The 18,981-nt window shown below is 44.3% G+C and overlaps 1 protein-coding gene across 2 annotated transcripts in view; it reads right to left on the reverse strand.

The window, feature by feature from the left end:
- The window catches only part of TMEM131 (transmembrane protein 131), a 218,173-nt gene extending 202,396 nt beyond the window's left edge, over positions 1-15,777 (reverse strand). For both annotated transcript variants that reach the window (XM_075852597.1, XM_075852596.1), the window contains exon 1: positions 15,256-15,777. In XM_075852597.1, the coding sequence (XP_075708712.1) occupies positions 15,256-15,454 (199 nt within the window). In that variant the 5' untranslated portion in view covers positions 15,455-15,777. The remainder of the gene's footprint in view (positions 1-15,255) is intronic.
- Between the last annotated feature and the right edge of the window lie 3,204 nt (positions 15,778-18,981).

The following is an 18,981-nucleotide window of genomic DNA, read 5'->3' on the forward strand; positions in this document are numbered from 1 at the left end:
TCATACCACTACGTCTATGAAAAAATAAAATTAGTCAAGGCACCAATAAGCCAGGAAATAAAAATATGCAGTTGTGCCAGCCCGAGGGGAACGTTTCTTCTGTTTCAAGTGGCGAATTATCAAGGCCCCTAAAATTAGGGAACCTGGAAGGGGAGGGCCCAAACATATCTGCTGGAAGTGAGGGCGCCCGTATTATACCAGGACAACACTTTCCTGCAAAATCCCCCAAACTGCAAAGGTCCAGAGTGTGGTCCAAAAGGGGACTAAGTAAAGACCATTTATTAGTGCGACACCGGCCTGTGCAGAAAGTCACAGCATAACACACATCTATGGATTATTTTTTTTTTTTTTTTACCCCACTATACCACCTGACTATGCCCCTTATATACTCCGCCCGTCTTACATGTACCCCCACATTATAAACGGAAACACCAGTAAGACTCAAAACAAAACTACTACAAGCAAAATCCACGCTCCAAAAGCCAAATGGCGCTACCTCCCTTCTGAACCCTACAGTTTGCCCAAACAGCAGTTTACTTCCACATATATGGCATCGCCATACCCGGGAGAACCCTTTTAACAATTTTTGGGGTGTGTGTCTCCAGTGGCACAAGCTGGGCGCCACATATTGGCATATCTATTGAAAAACCCTTTTCACTCTGCAACATCGCGTGCACACCAATTTCTGCCAATCACCTGTGGGGTTAATATGCTCACTACACCCCTAGGTGAATACTTTGACGGGTGTAGTTTCCAAAATGGGGTCACTTCTGGGGGGGATCCACTGTTTTGGTCCCACAGGGACTTTGCAAATGCGACATAGCGACCAGAAACCAATCCAGCAAAATCTGTACTCCAAAAGCCAAATGGCGCTCTTTCCCTTCTGAGCCCTACTCTGTGCCCAAACAGCAGTTTATGACCACATATGTGGTATTGCCATACACAGGAGAAGTTGCTTTACAAGTGTTGGGGAGCTTTTTTTCATTTATTTGTTGAGAATATGAAACATTTTCAGCTAAAACTACGTCTTATTGAAGAAAAAGGATTTTTTTTATTTTCACTGCCCAATTCTAAATCTATGAAACACCTGTGGGGTCAAAATGCTCACTACACCCCTAGATGGATTCCTCAAGGGGTGTAGTTTCGTGAATCGAGTGACTTTTGGGGAGTTTCCACTGTACTGGTACCTTAGGAGCTTTGCAAAAGTGACATGGTGTCAAGAAATCAATCCAGCAAAATCTGTGCTCCAAAAGCCAAACGGCACTCCTTTTCTGATCCTTGCCGTATGCCCAAACAGCAGTTTATGACCACAAATGGGGTATTGCCGTACTCCAGAGAAGTTGCTTTACAAATGTTGGGGTTCTTTTATTCCTTTATTTGTTGAGAAAATGAGAAATGTTGAGCTAAATCTACGTCTTATTGGAAAAAAAGGATTTTTTTTATCTTCACTGCCCAATTCTAATAAAATCTATGAAGCCCCTGTGGGTTCAAAATGCTCACTACACCCCTAGATGGATTCTTCAAGGGGTGTAGTTTCCTAAATGGAGTCACTTTTTTGGTGTTTTCACTGTTTTGGTCCCTTAGGGGCTTTGCAAATGCGACGTGGTCTCCGCAAACCATTCCTGCTAAATTTGAGCTCCAAAAGCCAAATGGCGCTCTTTCCCTTCTAAGCTCCGCCGTGTGTCCTAACAGCTGTTTATGACCACATGCAGGGTACGGTTTTACTCGGGAGAAATTGCTTTACAAAACTGGTGGTGCATTTTCTCCTTTTAGTCCTTGTGGAAATTAGAAAAAATAAGCTAAACCTACATTTTCTTTGAAAGAATTTAGATTTTCATTTTCACGGCCTACTTCCAATAATTTCTGCAAAAAACCTGCGGGGTCAAAATGCTCACTATACCCCTAGATAATTTCCTCAAGGGGTATAGTTTCCAAAATGGGGTCACTTTTGGGGGATTTCCACTGTTTTGGTGCCGCAAGAGCCTTTCAAACCCGACATGGTGCCCATAATATATTTTAATAAAAAGGAGGCCCCAAAATCCTCTAGGTGTTCCTTTGCTTCTGAGGCCTGTGCTTCAGTCAATAAGTGCACTAGGGCCACATGTGGGGTATTTTTAAAAACTGCAGAATCTGGGCAATAGATATTGAGTTGCGTTTCTCTGGTAAAACTTTCTGTGTTACAAAAAAAAATAGATGAAAAATGAATTTCTGCAAAAAAAAAAAGAAATTTGAACATTTCACATCTACTTTGCCTTAATTCCTGTGAAACATCTAAAGGGTTAAGAAACTTTCTAAATGCTGTTTTGAATACTTTGAGGGGTGAAGTTTTTAAAATGGGGTGACTTATCGAGGGTTTCTAATATATAAGGCCCTAAAATCCACTTCACAACTGAACTGGCCCCTGTAAAAATAGCCTTTTGAAATTTTCTTGAAAATGTGAGAAATTGCTGCTAAAGTTCTAAGCCTTGTGATGTCATAGAAAAATAAAAGGATGTTCAAAAAACTATGCCAATCTAAAGTAGACATATGGGTGATGTTAATTAGCAACAATTTTGTGTGGTATTACTGCCTGTCTTACAAGCAGATACATATAAATTTAGAAAAATGCTAATTTTTGCAATTTTTCGCTAAATTTTGGTGTTTTTCACAATTAAATACTTAATGTATCGAGCAAATTTTGCCAGTATCATAAAGTCCAATGTGTCACGAGAAAACAATCTCAGAATCGCTTGGATAGGTAAAAGCATTCCGAAGTTATTACCACATAAAGTGAAACATGTCCGATTTGAAAAAATTGGCTGTGTCCTGAAGGCCAAAACAGGCTGTGTCTTGAAGGGGTTAATCACCTACACACTAATTGTTTAACTAAAAAAAACAAAACATGTTTTGCTAACACATTCCCTTTAACCACGTCAGTGTAGCTTTAGCAGTATGTTTAGGGTCATTGTCCTGCTGGAAGGTGAATCTCATCCCAGTCTCCAATCTCTGGCAGACTTACTACCATTATTCAATCCTGACCAATTTTCCAGTCCCTGATGATAAAAAGAATCTCCACAGCATGCCATCACTAGGACTGAGCGATTATGACCTAAATCAAAATCCTGATTAATTGAACATGTGACCTCGAGAACGATTCAGGAATGATGTTTAGGCCACACCCCTTTTTCCATTCCATTGAAATAATATAGATCCCCTGAGCCTGCTGTATACTACTATATATAATATACCCCGGACACTAACCCTCACACAGTATAATGCCCCCATACAAGCCCCAATAGTGCCTAATAAAAAAAAAAAAATACATTAGCTAACCCCGTTCCAATGACAAGTGGAGGAGAGCCCTCTTCTTCTCCGGCCTGTGTGGCTCAGCGCATAATTTCAAATTTCGCTTCACTTCTGCCATATACCGGCATTTCAGACACCCTATTGGTCCATGGTGTCCTCAATGCCCACCCCATTTGCTTTATATTCAACCTCAATTCCCATGCGCCATAAACTCACACGGATGGTGGGGTTATATATACTGGGGTTGATATGGGTTATAAACAGGGACGATGGCGGGCTGGTGTGTATACACATGGGGACGACGGGGGGGTTACACACAGGGATTATGGCAGGCTGGTATATATAGGGATGGGGGGGTCCCTGTATATTATGCCATGAGCTGCGAGCCCTGCGAATAACCCCAGAGCCGCGAGCCCTGCGAATAACCCCAGAGCCGCGAGCCCTGCGAATAACCCCAGAGCCGCGAGCCCTGCGAATAACCCCAGAGCCGCGAGCCCTGCGAATAACCCCAGAGCCGCGAGCCCTGCGAATAACCCCAGAGCCGCGAGCCCTGCGAATAACCCCAGAGCCGTGAGCCCTGCTAATAACCCCAGAGCCGTGAGCCCTGCTAATAACCCCAGAGCCGTGAGCCCTGCGAATAACCCCAGAGCCGTGAGCCCTGCGAATAACCCCCATCAGATTTGTGAATATACAATTGGGGCGGGCACGGTCTGCTTGGCATTGCGCGTGGGCATTTAGGCTAAACAAGAGGTAAATAGAACAAGCATCAACCATTTCCCGCCACAGCCGTTTTTCGGATTTTCACTTTCATATTTTTCCTCCCGACCTTCCAGAAGCCATAATTTTTTTATATTTCCATCAATATTGCCGCGTAAGGGCGTGTTTTTTGTGGAACGAGTTGTAGGTTTTCACTGATTCATTTTTTGTACCATATAATGTAGTGGGAAACTGGAAAAATAATATGTGTGGAATAGGAAAGCAATGTGCGGTAAAAAACAGCATGTTAACTTTCTGCGGGTCAATACGATTATGGGGATACCAAATTTATATAGGTTTTACTACTTTTACAAGGAAAAAAATGATTTTTACAAATAAAAAAAACTTGAGTTGTCGCCGTATTCCGAGAGCCATAATTTTTTGTTATTTTTCCGTCGAGCGCCATGAAGGCTTATTTTTTTGCGGGTCGAGCTGTAGTTTCTATTGGTACCATTTTGGGGTACGAGACTTTTTGATCAGATTTTTTTTGTGGGAGACGGACTAAAAAAACAGTGATTCTGGCATTTTTTTATGGCGATCACCGTGAGGACTAAATAATGATGTATTGTAATAGTTCAGACTTTTACGGATGCGTCAGTACCAGTTATGTTATTTTTTTTACCTTGTGCTTGAGGTAAAATGGGAAAAGGCTTGTTTAACTTTTAATTTTATATTTAAAAAAAACAAACCATTGTATAGAAAACACGATAGAGCACCCACTAGCTCAGAGAAAATGGAGAATAAGGGCCTGTTCACATCAGCGTTGACCTTCCATTGAGGGGTTCCATCGGGTTAACCCCTCAACGGAAAGGCAAATGGAAATCTTAGATTCTGTTTGCATCACCATTGATATATCAATGGAGTCGGAAACGTTGCTAAATGTTTCCGTTTGTCACCATTGTGACAGGGTTCCATTGTTTTTGACTAATCAATAGTGCAGTCGACTGCGCTATGGATTCCGACAAAACAACGGAACCCTGTGAAAGGTTTTCCGTTTGCCTTTCCGTTGAGGGGTTACCCAGATGGAACCCCTCAACGGAAGGGCAACGCTGACGTGAACATAGCCTTAGAAACCTAGCTTTAAGCTAATAGAGTCAATAGTGTCACATAAGCATTTCCTCCAATGGCTAATGCAGGTCATTATGTCACTATGGAGGAAACATTTGTGGCCTACTGATAATACCTAAACAGCAACTACTAGTTTTGAGGGACAAGAGAAGAAATCGGATAGCAGTTACAGCATATTAAAAAGTTTTTTCTACAGGTTCCATCAGGTTTTAAATACACCCTTAATAATGGACAATCCCTTTAATGGACTTTATCACAAATCAAGGATTTTTTTTTTAAAATGGGTTACCAGAAGTGTGGGTGCACAAATTACCGAGAGAGAAGGTAAACACACTTTTTAGCACGTCTGCCTTTTCCAAGTTTATACAGGGTAGACTGCAGTGTATATATGCAAATGCAAGAAAAAGTAAGTTAAACCTTTTGGAATTACCTGGATTTCTGCATTCACAAACACAATCTAACTGAACTAAAGGCCATATTACACCGGCCTATTTTGGCCGATGCAGCGAGCGATGATCAACGAGACAGCTCGTTGCTCGTTTGCTCCTATCACTAGGAGCTATGGTTGAGGACGAGCGCTCGTTACTCTGATCGCTCGTCCCCATACATTATCATCATGTCGGCAGCGCGTCTCCCTCTTTACACAGGGAGATGTGCTGCCGACAACGATAATATTTCACTTTAAGACGATACAACCAGCAGATGATTGAGTGTTTGCTCATTCTTTTGCTGATCGCTGCCCTGTTTACACAGGGCAATTATCGGCAACGAGCATTCTATGAACAATCATTTGCCCGATAATTGCCCAATGTAAAATCCCCTTAACACACAAATAATTGAGCATACTGAGTAAACATCCACAGTGGAGGGTGAAAAGGTAAGTGCACCTATGTGTTAATGACTTCTCCAAGAGCGAATTAGCAAAAGGGGCATTCCCAGAGGTTGCAATAATATCTCTACAGGCGTCATTGAAGCCTGTAAAGGATACTAAACGCTTTGAAATCAGTATCATGAGTATTCTTACGCAGGAGACGGAGTTCATATAGAGCGGGAGGGCGGCAGAGTATTACAGGTAATAAGAGGTTCTCAGAGCCTCTCTTTATGTACTTCATTAAAGTCCCGTACTGTACTGCCAGGCGGGTGCTAATGATGTCAGTCAGGCGACAGCACATTAAGCCAATTAGACTCTGTTGGCGCCATTATGAGCCACCCGGCTATCCCACGTTGGTTGCACAGTTCCCAGGACATGACCCGTGCACACAAAAATGCAACACGGCTCACCCAGCAGAAAAAAGTTAGATGAGCTGTAAAAGGCTATTAAGGTAGAGGCTCACATTGGCACAAAAAGCTGAACAGATGTTGCACGTTTATTCTGGAACAGTGGGTGCTACGAGCATGGCTCCAGCGTGGGAATAGGAAGGCTCACACAGCCAGAGATCAGCTAAAACCATTAGCAGCATTATGAGAATTGTGCCACTTCAGTTAGAAGCCAGAGCTTCCTATGGTTTTCCCCATTACCAGGGTACTTATAAGAGCCGCAGAGGAGGGGGGGGGGGAGAGACTGTGGCAGCGCCCAGGCTAGTACTCACAGGAGCGAAAGCTGGAGGTAAGAAGATCGCCTGTGGTCCTTTCCCTGCGCCATCAAGCCCCTTCCTCCACTGCCACCTTCTCATTTACCCCCCCCCCCCTCCCAGCTCGTGTTTATGTACCCCATATTTATTTTTTCCCCAAAACGGTCGCAAAACTGCACCATTTTGCAGCCATTCTAGAAAAATTGCGACAAAATTGTTCCGTTTTGCCGCGATTCCAGACAAAAAAAAACGCATAGGAAACCCCTGAATTGACCAAATATGGACTGCAGAAGCAGTGCTGGAGCAAAGCGCTAGCTGATGCTCTGCTCGGTACTCAAGCAATAGGCAATGTAACAGCCCCTTGCGGTCATGTTCAGGAACAGCACATGAAGACCTCAGTCACGTGGGGCCGTGTCAGAGCGTCATTCATTATTAGAAAAGCTCCAGCACTTCCTGAATAATTCATGAGGTTTGAACTGCACCATTTAGTACAGAATTTGAAATTAAAGTATATTAGTAAGTTACGGAGTTTAACAAATATATTATTGCAATGCAATTTTTGGTCCCCGGAAAACCCCTTTAATAAACAGCTTATTGGCCGACCCCCAAGTTGTACAGATCTTTAACATGGAACCGATCGTGTTCTATGGGGTCCTACTTCACCACCGTATGTCTTCAGATTCAAAGTAAATGATATGAGTGATGGGAAGTGATGACTACCGTGAAAAATCTTACTATGGTGGACAGTTTTCCAGTATAGCGCGTGGATAATCTATTACCAAGAAAAGCACATGAGCTTCCCTAGTAATTTCATTAAACAGTGCAAAGAAAAATGAAGAAGTTTGTGTAAGTAACTTCAACTCAACACTTTCTGATAGAACAAAATGTTCATCTGAGCTCATAAATGAAATATTTTTAATGGTATAACCCTGGCTCATGTATACTCAAGCTCCCATACTAGGCACAAAAATAAAATCTGTCCGCAATGGCTTACCTACTTCAAAAATCTTCAATGGACTAACCCAAAGCAGCAGAATACAGCTATACAGATCAGTCATGCCAATCACTATGGTAATCGTACTCACAGGGAGTAGCTTCATCTGACAGGAATACTTGACATACTTTAGGTTAGATATGTGTCATCGCGTCCCTGCACGCACATTCATAAAGAAGCGTCAGGTAAGTATTAGCTTCTTGTCTGTGTATGTCCAAGCAGGGACGCTATGGACAAAATGCGCATTCATCACATGACCACCACCTCCTTTACTGCGGTCACTATTTGTATGTGCCCCCACGTTACAGATCGCCAAAAAGAATTGACAAAACGTTATTGGTAAGCAAGAGGACTTTTCATTAATAGTATATGAAAGCGATCTTCGTATCTCATGCTCAAGTCATGTGCGTGTTTATTTCAAGCGGGATAGGGCGCTACATATCTTGTAGAAGAACGAATGTTTGGAAAGATGCAAGTCAGACCCGTCCAATGTTTCTTTTCCCAATCAGAGACATCTGAGGAGTCAAGCAGTGCCGATACACAACTTTTCAGTGAATTCTGTTTAGTGTTCAGTTTCCCTGCAGCGCCACCACAGGCAAAATTAAGAATTGCAGTATTCAATCAGATCATTGGGTTTTCTGTGAAACGCAGGACAGGACAGGTCCTACAAAGCAAGAGACATACTTTGTAAGGGTATGTGCACACGACCAATTTTCAGGCGTAATGGAGGCGTTTCACGCCTCGAATTACGCCTGAAAAGACGGCTCCGATACGTCGGCAAACATCTGCCCATTGCTTGCAATGGGTCTTACGATGTTCTGTGCAGACGAGCTGTCATTTTATGCGTCGCTGTCAAAATATGGCGCGTAAAATGACGGCTCGTCAAAAGAAGTGCAGGACACTTCTTGGGACGTCTTTGAAGCAGTTTTCTCATAGACTCCAATGAAAACAGACCCAAAAACGGCCGTAAAAAACGCGAGTTGCTCAAAAAACGTCTGAAAATCAGGAGCAGTTTTCCCTTGAAAACAGCTCCGTATTTTCAGACGTATTTTGTTAATCGTGTGAACATACCCTAACAGCTAAAAGAGGGGGATCCTCAACATTACACTCCCCTTTAGCAATTCAGAATTCCCTAGTCGGTAAATGAAAATGGGTATTCTAAACTGGGCAACCAACAAACCTCTATAACTCTAGATACCATGTCATCACTTTCTTACAATGCACCACATGACAAATGCTCCACACAGGTGAGGTTATGACCGGTGAGCACTCAACTTGTTTTCAGATCTTCTCATTTTATTAGGCCTCATGCACACGAAAGTATTTTTGTCCTCCCGTAAATACGGGTCCAATGTCACCCGTATTCACGGGCAAGTTTTCGCTGCAAAATTACACTGCACTAATCAGCAGCCCTTCTCTCTATGGCTGGAATACGTTCCGTACATTACGGACGTAACATGGTCGTGTGAATCCAGCCTATCAGTGCAGGATAGAGAGGAGGGGCAGCCCTTTCCACAGCAAAAGAAATTCATACTTAGGCCTCATTCACACGGCAGGGTTTCCCGGCCGGCTGCCGGCCGTTCATAAATCGGCCGGCACCCAGCTGCATTAGGAATAATAGACCCCTAATGGGGCTATTCACACGACCGATTTTTTGACGGCCGGGAAATCCGGCCGTCAAAAAATACGACATGCTTTATCTTCGCCCGGGTACCCGGCCCCCATAGAAGTCTATGGGGCCGGGTATTACACGGCCATCACCGGAATGTGTCCCGAGTAATGGCCGGGTTTTCCGGCGCTTGCGCTCTATCTCCTCCTCCTCACAGCGCAGAGTGCATGTGAGGAGGAGGAGTTGATGCCATTCTGACGAATGGCATCGCTGCACACTGTGTGGCAGGGCCGGGGTGTACAGCAGGTGGAGGGAGCGCTGCGCTGGCTCCCTTCCCCTGCTTGTTAAAATCACCCTGGCCCGGCGACACCTTCGATGGCGCCGCTAGCAGCTGCAGCTGCTGCTACTACTGTAGCGACCCCACTATAGCAGAGGAGGGAGGTATCTCCCCGCTCTGCTATGTGCTAGCCGCACTTTAGCTCCTTGAAGGAGCGGAATCCCCGTGTTTTCGGGGATTCCGCTCCTGGACAGAGTGCTTGATGTCTCTGTCCATATCTGGGCAGTGACATCAGGGGAAACTCCTGAAGCGGAATCCCCGAACACATGGGGATTCCCCTTCAGGAGTTGCCGCTGATGTCACTGTCCGGCCCGGCCCGGATGCAAAACTTTATGCAAACCGGCCGGGCAGAATGGCCGATTTTACCGGCCGGCACTCGGGCTCGGGAACGACCCGTTCGTGTGAATCCCGCCTTACCCGGCCGTTGTCTTGGTGACGCGTCCCTCTCTTGACATCCAGTCCGACCTCCCTGGCTGACGCGGCAGTTCATGTGACTGCTGCAGCCTGTGATTGGCTGCAGTGGTCACATGGGCTGAAACGTCATCCCGTGAGGCCTGACTGGAGGAAGAACCAGGGAGTTCTGGGTAAGTATGAACGTCTATTTTTGTTTACAGGTTGATCTATATTGTGATCAGTAGTCACTGTTCAGGGTGCTGAAAGAGTTACTGCCGATCAGTTAACTCTTTCAGCACCCTGGACAGTGACTATCCCCTGACGTCGCCTAGCAACGCTCCCGTAATTACGGGTGCACACACGTAGTCACCCGTAATTATGGGAGCCCGATAGACTTCTAAATAGGACATTTTCTATATTTTTTTAAAGGCACGGGCACCTTCCCGTAAGCATACGGGGAGGTACCTGTGGCCAATAGAAGTCCATGGGCCCGTAATTACGGACGTTTTTACGTTCGTGTGCATGGGGCCTAAGTCTGTACTAGAAACAGGTTGTTTGCATTAGTAGCAGGCCACAATCTATCTTCTCTAAACACATGGAGAGATCACACAAATAAAGGTGTGTATGGGATGGAAGAATGGCAGTTAGTGCAGGTGCTTCTTACAATGACCCATTGAACTGTATATCCACATTTCTATATTCTATACCACAGTGTCCTTTGATGCATTCAGAAACATTTCATATATATGTCACATATTTCTAAACATCCAAAATTCCATATGAGCATCAGAGAGGGACCATAAGCTGGGACCCCCATCAAGGACTAAAACAAAAAGGGGTTTGCGGCCCTTTACCAAGTGAGAATTATAATAGAATCAAGTTCATATTATTGCAAGCAATTTCCAAATACCCTATTAGAGTATGTTCACATGTATACGCACGGTTCATTCACTCCACTTATAGGATTCAAATACATGAAAAGCTTATTTATATTATACGCTACCTAGCCTTAATCATTTCTAGATATTTATATACCTAGCTGTATTATACATTCTATATTTGGTGTTCACCAGCTCAATGTTTTTACCATCTTGTATACTTTTTTTGTGCATTTTAATACATATTTAATAAAAGGTATATTTTATTTTCAAACATTGTTTACTTTGGCTACTGATAAGTGGATTGTTAGTGGAGTTTATATATGGAGTTTTGAACCATGTTCAGCTATTTTTGTTGGACCCTTTAGAAGATAATTTATGCTCACATGTAGCGTATACGGTGCAGTTTTTATGTCTGGATTTGCAGGTAGAAAATTCACAGCATATTATAGTAGCAGCGCACTGGATGAGATTTAACAAATCTCATTCACACAATGCAGGGGGGAAAAAAACGGCATACATGAATAAATTCGCCTGTGGTGCGGAATGCTGCGCAATTGTTGCAGAATTCCCCCATTAAGTTCAAGTCAAATTCCGCAACAAATGCCATTGTTTGCAGAATTTGCTGCGATTACTCAACGTATTCGCAGCAGATTCCGCAAATAAAAATAAAGCGTTAAGCATACTTCCCTCATGCGGCAATGCCATAGCACCACGTGCCAGCTCTTCAAGGGGCTCTGTCCTGGCTGCCAATCACAAACAGCAGCAGTTTACATGTGATGAAACGTCATCCCAGTAGGACCCCTGGACACAGAAGAGAAGGAATGCAGGTTTTATTTCAGTAGGCCGTTTTCCGCAGCGGTCAATCTGGTCGAATGTACAAACCAGATTAAAGCACCATTTGGTGCGAATAATCCGTTGGATTTCTCATAGTGTACTGTATACGCTGCAGATTTTTCTTAGAGTATTCAACCAGTGTGAACATAGCCTTAGGGGATTTATAGTTAGAGGGCTTCTCCCATAAGGCCCCCTAACACACAAAATATTATTGGCGTTTAAATCGCATCAGCATTAAAATGAAACATGCTGTTTTATGGCGTTCTTCAGTTAGTGTCATTTTGTACGTGCCTTTAAAGAGGCTGTCACCACATTATAAGTGCCCCATCTCCTACATAAGGAGGTCGGCGCTATAATGTAGGTGACAGTAATGCTTTTTATTTAATAAAACTATCTGTTTTCACCACTTTATAAGCGAATTTAGATTTATGCTAATGAGTTTCTTAATGCCCAAGTGGGCGTATTTTTACTTTAGACCAAGTGGGCATTGTACAGAGGAGTGTATGACACTGACCAATCAGTGACCAATCCGCATCATGCACTTTTCTCCATTCATTTACTCAGCGCATAGGGATCCTGTTAGTATAAGACAGCACATAAGGATCTAACACATTAACAATACTGAAGTGTTTAGACAGTGAATAGACATTCCACGGGATGTCTATTCACAATCTCTGCACTTCGTTACTCTGTCTGTGGTAGTTACAGCAGAGGAAGCGTGATCTCGCGAGATTATGCGGTAAATGACAGGTTACAACGAGATCACGCTTCCTCTACTGTAACTACCACAGAAACAGTAACAAAGTGCAGAGATTGTGAATAGACATCCCGTGGAATGTCTATTCACGGTCTAAACACTTCAGTATTGTTAATGTGTTAGTATAAGACAGCACATAGCGATCTAAAAGGATCCCTATGCGCTGCCTAAATGAATGGAGAGGAGTGCATGAGGCTGATTGGTCAGCGTCATACACTCCTCTGTACAACACCCACTTGGTCTAAAGTGAAAATACGCCCACTTGGGCATTAAGCAACTCATTAGCATAAATCTAAAATCGCTAATAAAGTGGTAAAAATAGATCTTTTTTTAAATAAAAAGCACTGCCGTCACCTACATTATAGCGCCGATCTCCTTATATAGGAGACAGGGCACTTATAATGTGGTGACAGAGCCTCTTTAAGAAGTCCTATTGAGGAGCCTATGAGAAAACACCAGAAAAAACTCCATACCCAGAGAATGCTGCGTTTTGGGCCAAGGACCACAAAATTGCCTCAAAAACAACAAAGACGCAGTATGTAGTACATTTGATATTTTACTTTAGACTTTAATGTAACATCTGACCACACTAAAAAAAAGTGCTATTAAAAACGGCACCAAAAAAAACCCCAGCAAAAACGCTGTGTGTGAATCCAGCCTAAAGGGTTTAGGGCTTGTCCACACGTAACGGAATTGCTGCAGAAAATAAAAAGTGGCAGACATTCCACTGGGGAAAAAACGCATGTGTTTTTTTACCGCAGAAAATGCAGATTATTCTGCGTTTTTCTTAATGCTGGGAGATGGTGACATCTCCTCTGAAAAGCGCAGCAGATCAGTCCACTTTCCGCAGCAGGAATGGACATGCTGCGGTCCGAAAAATACGCACCGCAGGTCAATTTCTGGTCGGAATATTTACGCAGCGTGTGGATGAGATTTGTTAAAGGGGTTTTCCAGCTTCTGACAACTGATGACCTATCCACCGGATGTCACACAGATCTGCAACGCGCGCAAAACGGACACGCTCGTGGGAATAAGGCCTTAGGCCAGGGAAGCACCTAGACTTTTTGGAGCACTACTTAATCGATTTCAACTCTTGAGTGACCGCTGCAGTCCTAGATTGAATATAACTCAACATATCCATTTAGACTTCAGCTCTAGCTCAATAGTTAAAATCAATTATGTAGCGCTACAAAACGTCTCCGTGTAGCCCTGGCGTTATTGGGCAACAAGTACAATTTGTCTCTGAAGCAGTATTTATACAAAAGTGTGGAAGTGTTGTAATGGTTAAGAGGAAGTTACAAGTTATGGCTGTACAAATGTGGTCAATCCTATGGAAGTGCCCTACAAGCATCTCACTCACAAGAACTGAAGAGGCAGGTAAATATGAAAGACCTTCAGGCTATGTTCACACGGGGTCTTTTGCCGAGTTTTTTGACGCGGAAACCGCGTCGCAAAACTCGGCAGAAACGGCCCGAGAACGCCTTCCATTGATTTCAATGGGAGGCGTCGGCGTCTTTTTCCCGCGAGCAGTAAAACTGCCTCGCGGGAAAAAGAAGCGACATGCCCTATCTTCGTGCGCTTCCGCCTCCGACCTCCCATTGACTTCAATGGGAGGCAGGAGAAAGCGTGTTTTCTGCCCGCGGCGCTCAATGGCCGCGGGCGAAAAACGGCGCGATCATTGCTATTCACACGGAGTATTTTGGGGGAGGAATATCTGCCTCAAAATTCCGTTTGGAGCTTTGAGGCAGATATTCCTCCCCCAAAATACTCCGTGTGAACATAGCCTTACTGCGGGTGTCCTCACAATGTACTAACATCACGTAAATGAAGGGACGTCTGAGCAGTAGTAAACAGATCCCAGTCATGCCAGGGCTACACACACTTTGTAGTACTACGCAGCCCACAAGATTGAATACAACTCAAAGGAATCCCTTTACACTGCAGTTGTAGCTTAATAAATCGGAAGCGCTATAAACAGTCTGTGTAGCCCTGATCTAAGGCCCCCTGCACACGCTGCAGATTCTGTTGCAGAATTTTCTGAGACTAAAAATCAGTGTCATTCATCAGAATAGGGTTGTTTCTGCAGCGTGTGCAGGCGGCCCACTGTAACATAACATTTTCTGCAGAACCCACCAAGCTTGGCCAGATCTGACAACAAATCCAACATATAAAAGGAAAGGATCTAATAAGTCATTTTCTGCTCGAAGTTGTAAATGACACGGAGTAGATGGACCAGCACCAATGATCTCGGCTACCAGAGAGGGACCCGGCACTGGATCATGGATGTACCGGCGCCTCTTTATTTCATAAAACGTCATTGTAATGAGGACAGTTCATTGCTGTACTTCTGTACGGCGTCCATGCTTCTAATGTAAAGTCACATGAAGCGTCAGTGCTAAAGACTCACTGGTAGAAAATAAAACGTCCTTATCAACTTTACAAGACTGCAGGACGGAAGACAAGGTTACAAGACAAGGAACCGAAAGAGGAATAGTATTGTGTGACGGCGCCGGCACAGGGGGCCCGAGGCAGGACGCCGCCGGCACAGGGGGCCCGAGGCAGGACGCCGCCGACACAGGGGGCCCGAGGCAGGACGCCGCCGGCACAGGGGGCACGAGGGAGGACGCCGCTGGCACAGGGGGCCCACGGCAGGGCAATGCTAGCACAGGGGGCCCAAGGCATGATGATGCTGAGAACTAAGAGAGAAAACTACAGGCAGTCTGGGCCTCATTGACATGTCTGGCATAGGAGAAATAACAGGGGTTCTCACCTTCTGTGTGGCTGCGAGCTGTGTGCAGGGTTAACAAGGTGAGGATGAGGCTGTAGATGCCAGTGCAAGGAGTGCGGCTGCTCCTCTCATCCCGCGTGTATCTGCTGTTATTATGGTCTCCCTGTGTGTAGCCGCCGCAGCAGCAGCAGCAGCAGTAATGTTGCTGGGGTAGAAGGCTGAGGGCCGGGATCGGGGCCATGCTGGTTATATGTACGGGCTGCTTCTAGGAAAACAGCATGTGAATACAATCCGCCCTCTTCTTCGTCCTGCCCCTGTCTCCCAGGGTGGAAATGTTCCAGTAGTAGTCTCCTGTCACCGCCGTCAACTCTACGTGTGTACGTGTGTCTCTCCTGTCAAGGTGTCTCCTAGTTCCAGGCACCGTCTCCACAACTCGCCACCTACTCTGCTCTCACCTAAGTAAAACTCCACCAGAGCGATAGAGAAATCAGGGCAAGAGCGTCTACCTGTTTTCATTTCCTTACTCTAGTTAGACAGCTTGCTAGTTGCCTGCAAACATCCGCTTCCTGTGACCTGTAACGCCGCCTCTCAACGTAGCGCAGCGTCTCTAGCGACCCCTAGTGTGCAGCTGTGTAAATGAGTACCCTCATATCAATGTGTATACATCAGCAAGGTTCACATGTACTAGCCGTCTACCTGAGTGTCATTCACGTGGCATTACAGCGGTCATGTGTCTCCTACACCAGAGCAAATGCTTTCTGTTATACTCATTGTTCGCTTGTAATAGGGAAGGGATTGTGGTTTTACAAAATTCATGTTAGTCGACTCTCTTAACTCTGGAAATTCCAGGTTCACACTATAGTTATACAGGTGCGTTTTTGCAGCCCAAATCCCAGTTGTATGACCTAAACTAAGGCCCCATTCACACGACCGTGGAAAAACTCGATAATTGCGGACCGCAATACGGTCCGCAATTACGTACCCGCCCGCTTCTATTGGCCGTGGACACCATAAGCCATAACCAGGAGTGGATCATAAAGGGAGAGAAAGTATAAAGGACAGATACCACTTCTCTTATTTGAACCCACTCCAAGTTTTGGCTTAAAAAACTGCATTAAAAAAAAAATCTGCACATGTGAATACACCCTAGCAGCATCATAGTAGGCTCTGTCACCAGATTCTCAAATCCCTATCTCCTATTGCATGTGATCGGCGCTGCAATGTAGAGAACAGTAACGTGTTTTTTTTTTTAAAAAAACATTAATTTTTGGCCAAGTTATGAGCTATTTTATATATATATATATATATATATATATATATATATATATATATATATATATATATGTAAATGAGGGTTGAAATGGACAACTGGGCGTTTTTTTTCTTTCGTTATGTCCAACTGGGCGTGTATTGTGTTTTTATTGTGTATTGTCTTTTCTTTGAGATTTCTAGCAAGGGAAACGAAATCTCGCGAGATTACGGAGGTAAACGAGATTTCGTTTCCCTTGCTGGAAATCTCACAGAAAAGAGTCAGAAGTGTCAGGATTCTGAATACACATGACGTCCAGGCTGGATTTCATGTGTATTCATTATCAGGACACTTGATTAACGTTAATCTCTGTTTATATGGCTGCACATCGCTGCTGTGTAAATGAATGGAGAGGAGTGTATGATGCTGACTGGTCACTGATTGGTCAGTGTTATACACGTAAACACGCCCAGTTAAAAACACAATACACGCCCAGTTGGAAATAAGAGAAAACACGCCCAGTTGTCCATTTCAAACCTCATTTGCATAAATATAAAATTGCTCATAACTTAGCCAAAAATTAACGTTTTTAAAAAAACAAAACGTTACTGTTATCTACATTGCAGCGCCGATCACATGCAATAGGAGATAGGGATTTGAGAATCTGGTGACAGAGCCTCTTTAAGTTATTAGACCTGCGGTTGGGCCAGAACTTGCGATCGTAATACAAGTTCAGAAATTCAGAGTTTTTATGGTGGTGTGAATGGGGCCTTATTCTGTGTTGATTGATTTGAGGCTGTTCCATTACAGCTCCTCCTCATCTCAGGCTCGGGCTGCTGCTCTGTGCCTCCCCATACTTGACACTGCAGCTCTGCTCAAACAACATTGTTCTTTGATTCATCTTTGATCCTCCAGGCCTGGGGCCAATTTTTTACTTCTACTGTTATTTTCCTTAATATTCTCTACTTGGAAATGAATATACCAGCAGGGTGGCAAATAATTTTATAGGATGAATTTTGTTTATACTATGGTTATGTTTACATGTAGCGTAAACACTGCGAATTTTCCACAACGAATTTCATTGTGAAAAATCCCCAGTGTATTACAGTAACAGCAAAGTGGATGAGATTTGAACAAATCTCACCCAGACAGAGCTGAAAAAAATCTGCCGAAAAACGTATAAATTGACCTGCGGTGCGTTTTTTTTATCCGCAGTATGTAAATTTATGCTTCGGAATCACTGTTTTCCTGTTGGGGTTTTGCCCAATGAATTCATGGGAGGTAAAACCTGCAATAACAAATGTTTGAAATTATTTTAAGCATTCAGCTGTTAGGCTGGGTTCACACGAGCACATTAACGTCCGTAATTGACGGACGTATTTCGTCCGGAAGTCCCGGACCGAACTCAGTGCAGGGAGCCGGGCTCCTAGCATCATAGTTATGTACGATTCTAGGAGTTCCTGCCTCTCCGTGGAACTACTGTCCCGTACTGAAAACATGATTACAGTACGGGACAGTTGTCCTGCAGAGAGGCAGGGACTCCTAGCATCGTACATAAGTATGATGCTAGGAGCCCGGCTCCCTGCACTGATTTCGGCCCGGGACTTCCTGCCGAAATACGTCCGTCCATTACGGACGTTAATGTGCTCATGTGAACCCAGCCTAAGGCTATGTTCACACGGAGTATTTTGCCGAGTTTTTTGACGCGGAAACCGCGTCGCAAAACTCGGCAAAAACGGCCCGAGAACGCCTCCCATTGATTTCAATGGGAGGTGTCGGCGTCTTTTTCCCGCGAGCAGTAAAACTGCCTCGCGGGAAAAAGAAGCGACATGCCCTATCTTCGGGCGCTTCCGCCTCTGACCTCCCATTGACTTCAATGGGAGGCAGAGAAAGCATATTTCGCGCTGTTTTATGCCCGCGGCGCTCAATGGCCGTGGGCGAAAAACGGCGCGAAAATCGCCGCGAAAATCGGCGTGCAGGGAGAGGAAAATCTGCCTCAAAGTTCCAAACGGAATTTTGAGGCAGATATTCCTCCCCCAAAATACTCCGTGTGAACATAGCCTTAGAGTTTCCTCCTTTACGGTGATAGGCAACGTCTATCGAAGTCCGGGTCTGTCAGAGATTCCAAATTGTTCAGCGCGCTGGAGAGTTGTAACATAGAGACAAGTTGGTGGTTTGTCAAAGTGCCTGTTCTGAAGAGCCGATGCCCTGTAACTTTATTTATACTCATTGTATGCTTCCTCATTAACATAGCATTAACCTATTACAACGCAACAACACATTCTAAACTTCTATTGGCTATTAGGAATGATCCAATCAGCATTAGGCACATAGAGGCTGAAACTCGCCATAGAAAGGGAATGCCTATATGTCTGGCGCATGAGCTATATCCAGCATAATAACGGTTTTAGGAACTTTGGTCTAACAAAATAAACATGTTTACTTGAACTCCTTAACGACCGCCTACCGTCTTTTGACGGCAGGCGGTGCAGGTGCTGCGTCTACAGCAACGTTTTTTT

This window comes from Rhinoderma darwinii, chromosome 2, assembly GCF_050947455.1.
Source record: "Rhinoderma darwinii isolate aRhiDar2 chromosome 2, aRhiDar2.hap1, whole genome shotgun sequence".
Classification (NCBI taxonomy): Eukaryota; Metazoa; Chordata; class Amphibia; order Anura; family Rhinodermatidae; genus Rhinoderma; species Rhinoderma darwinii.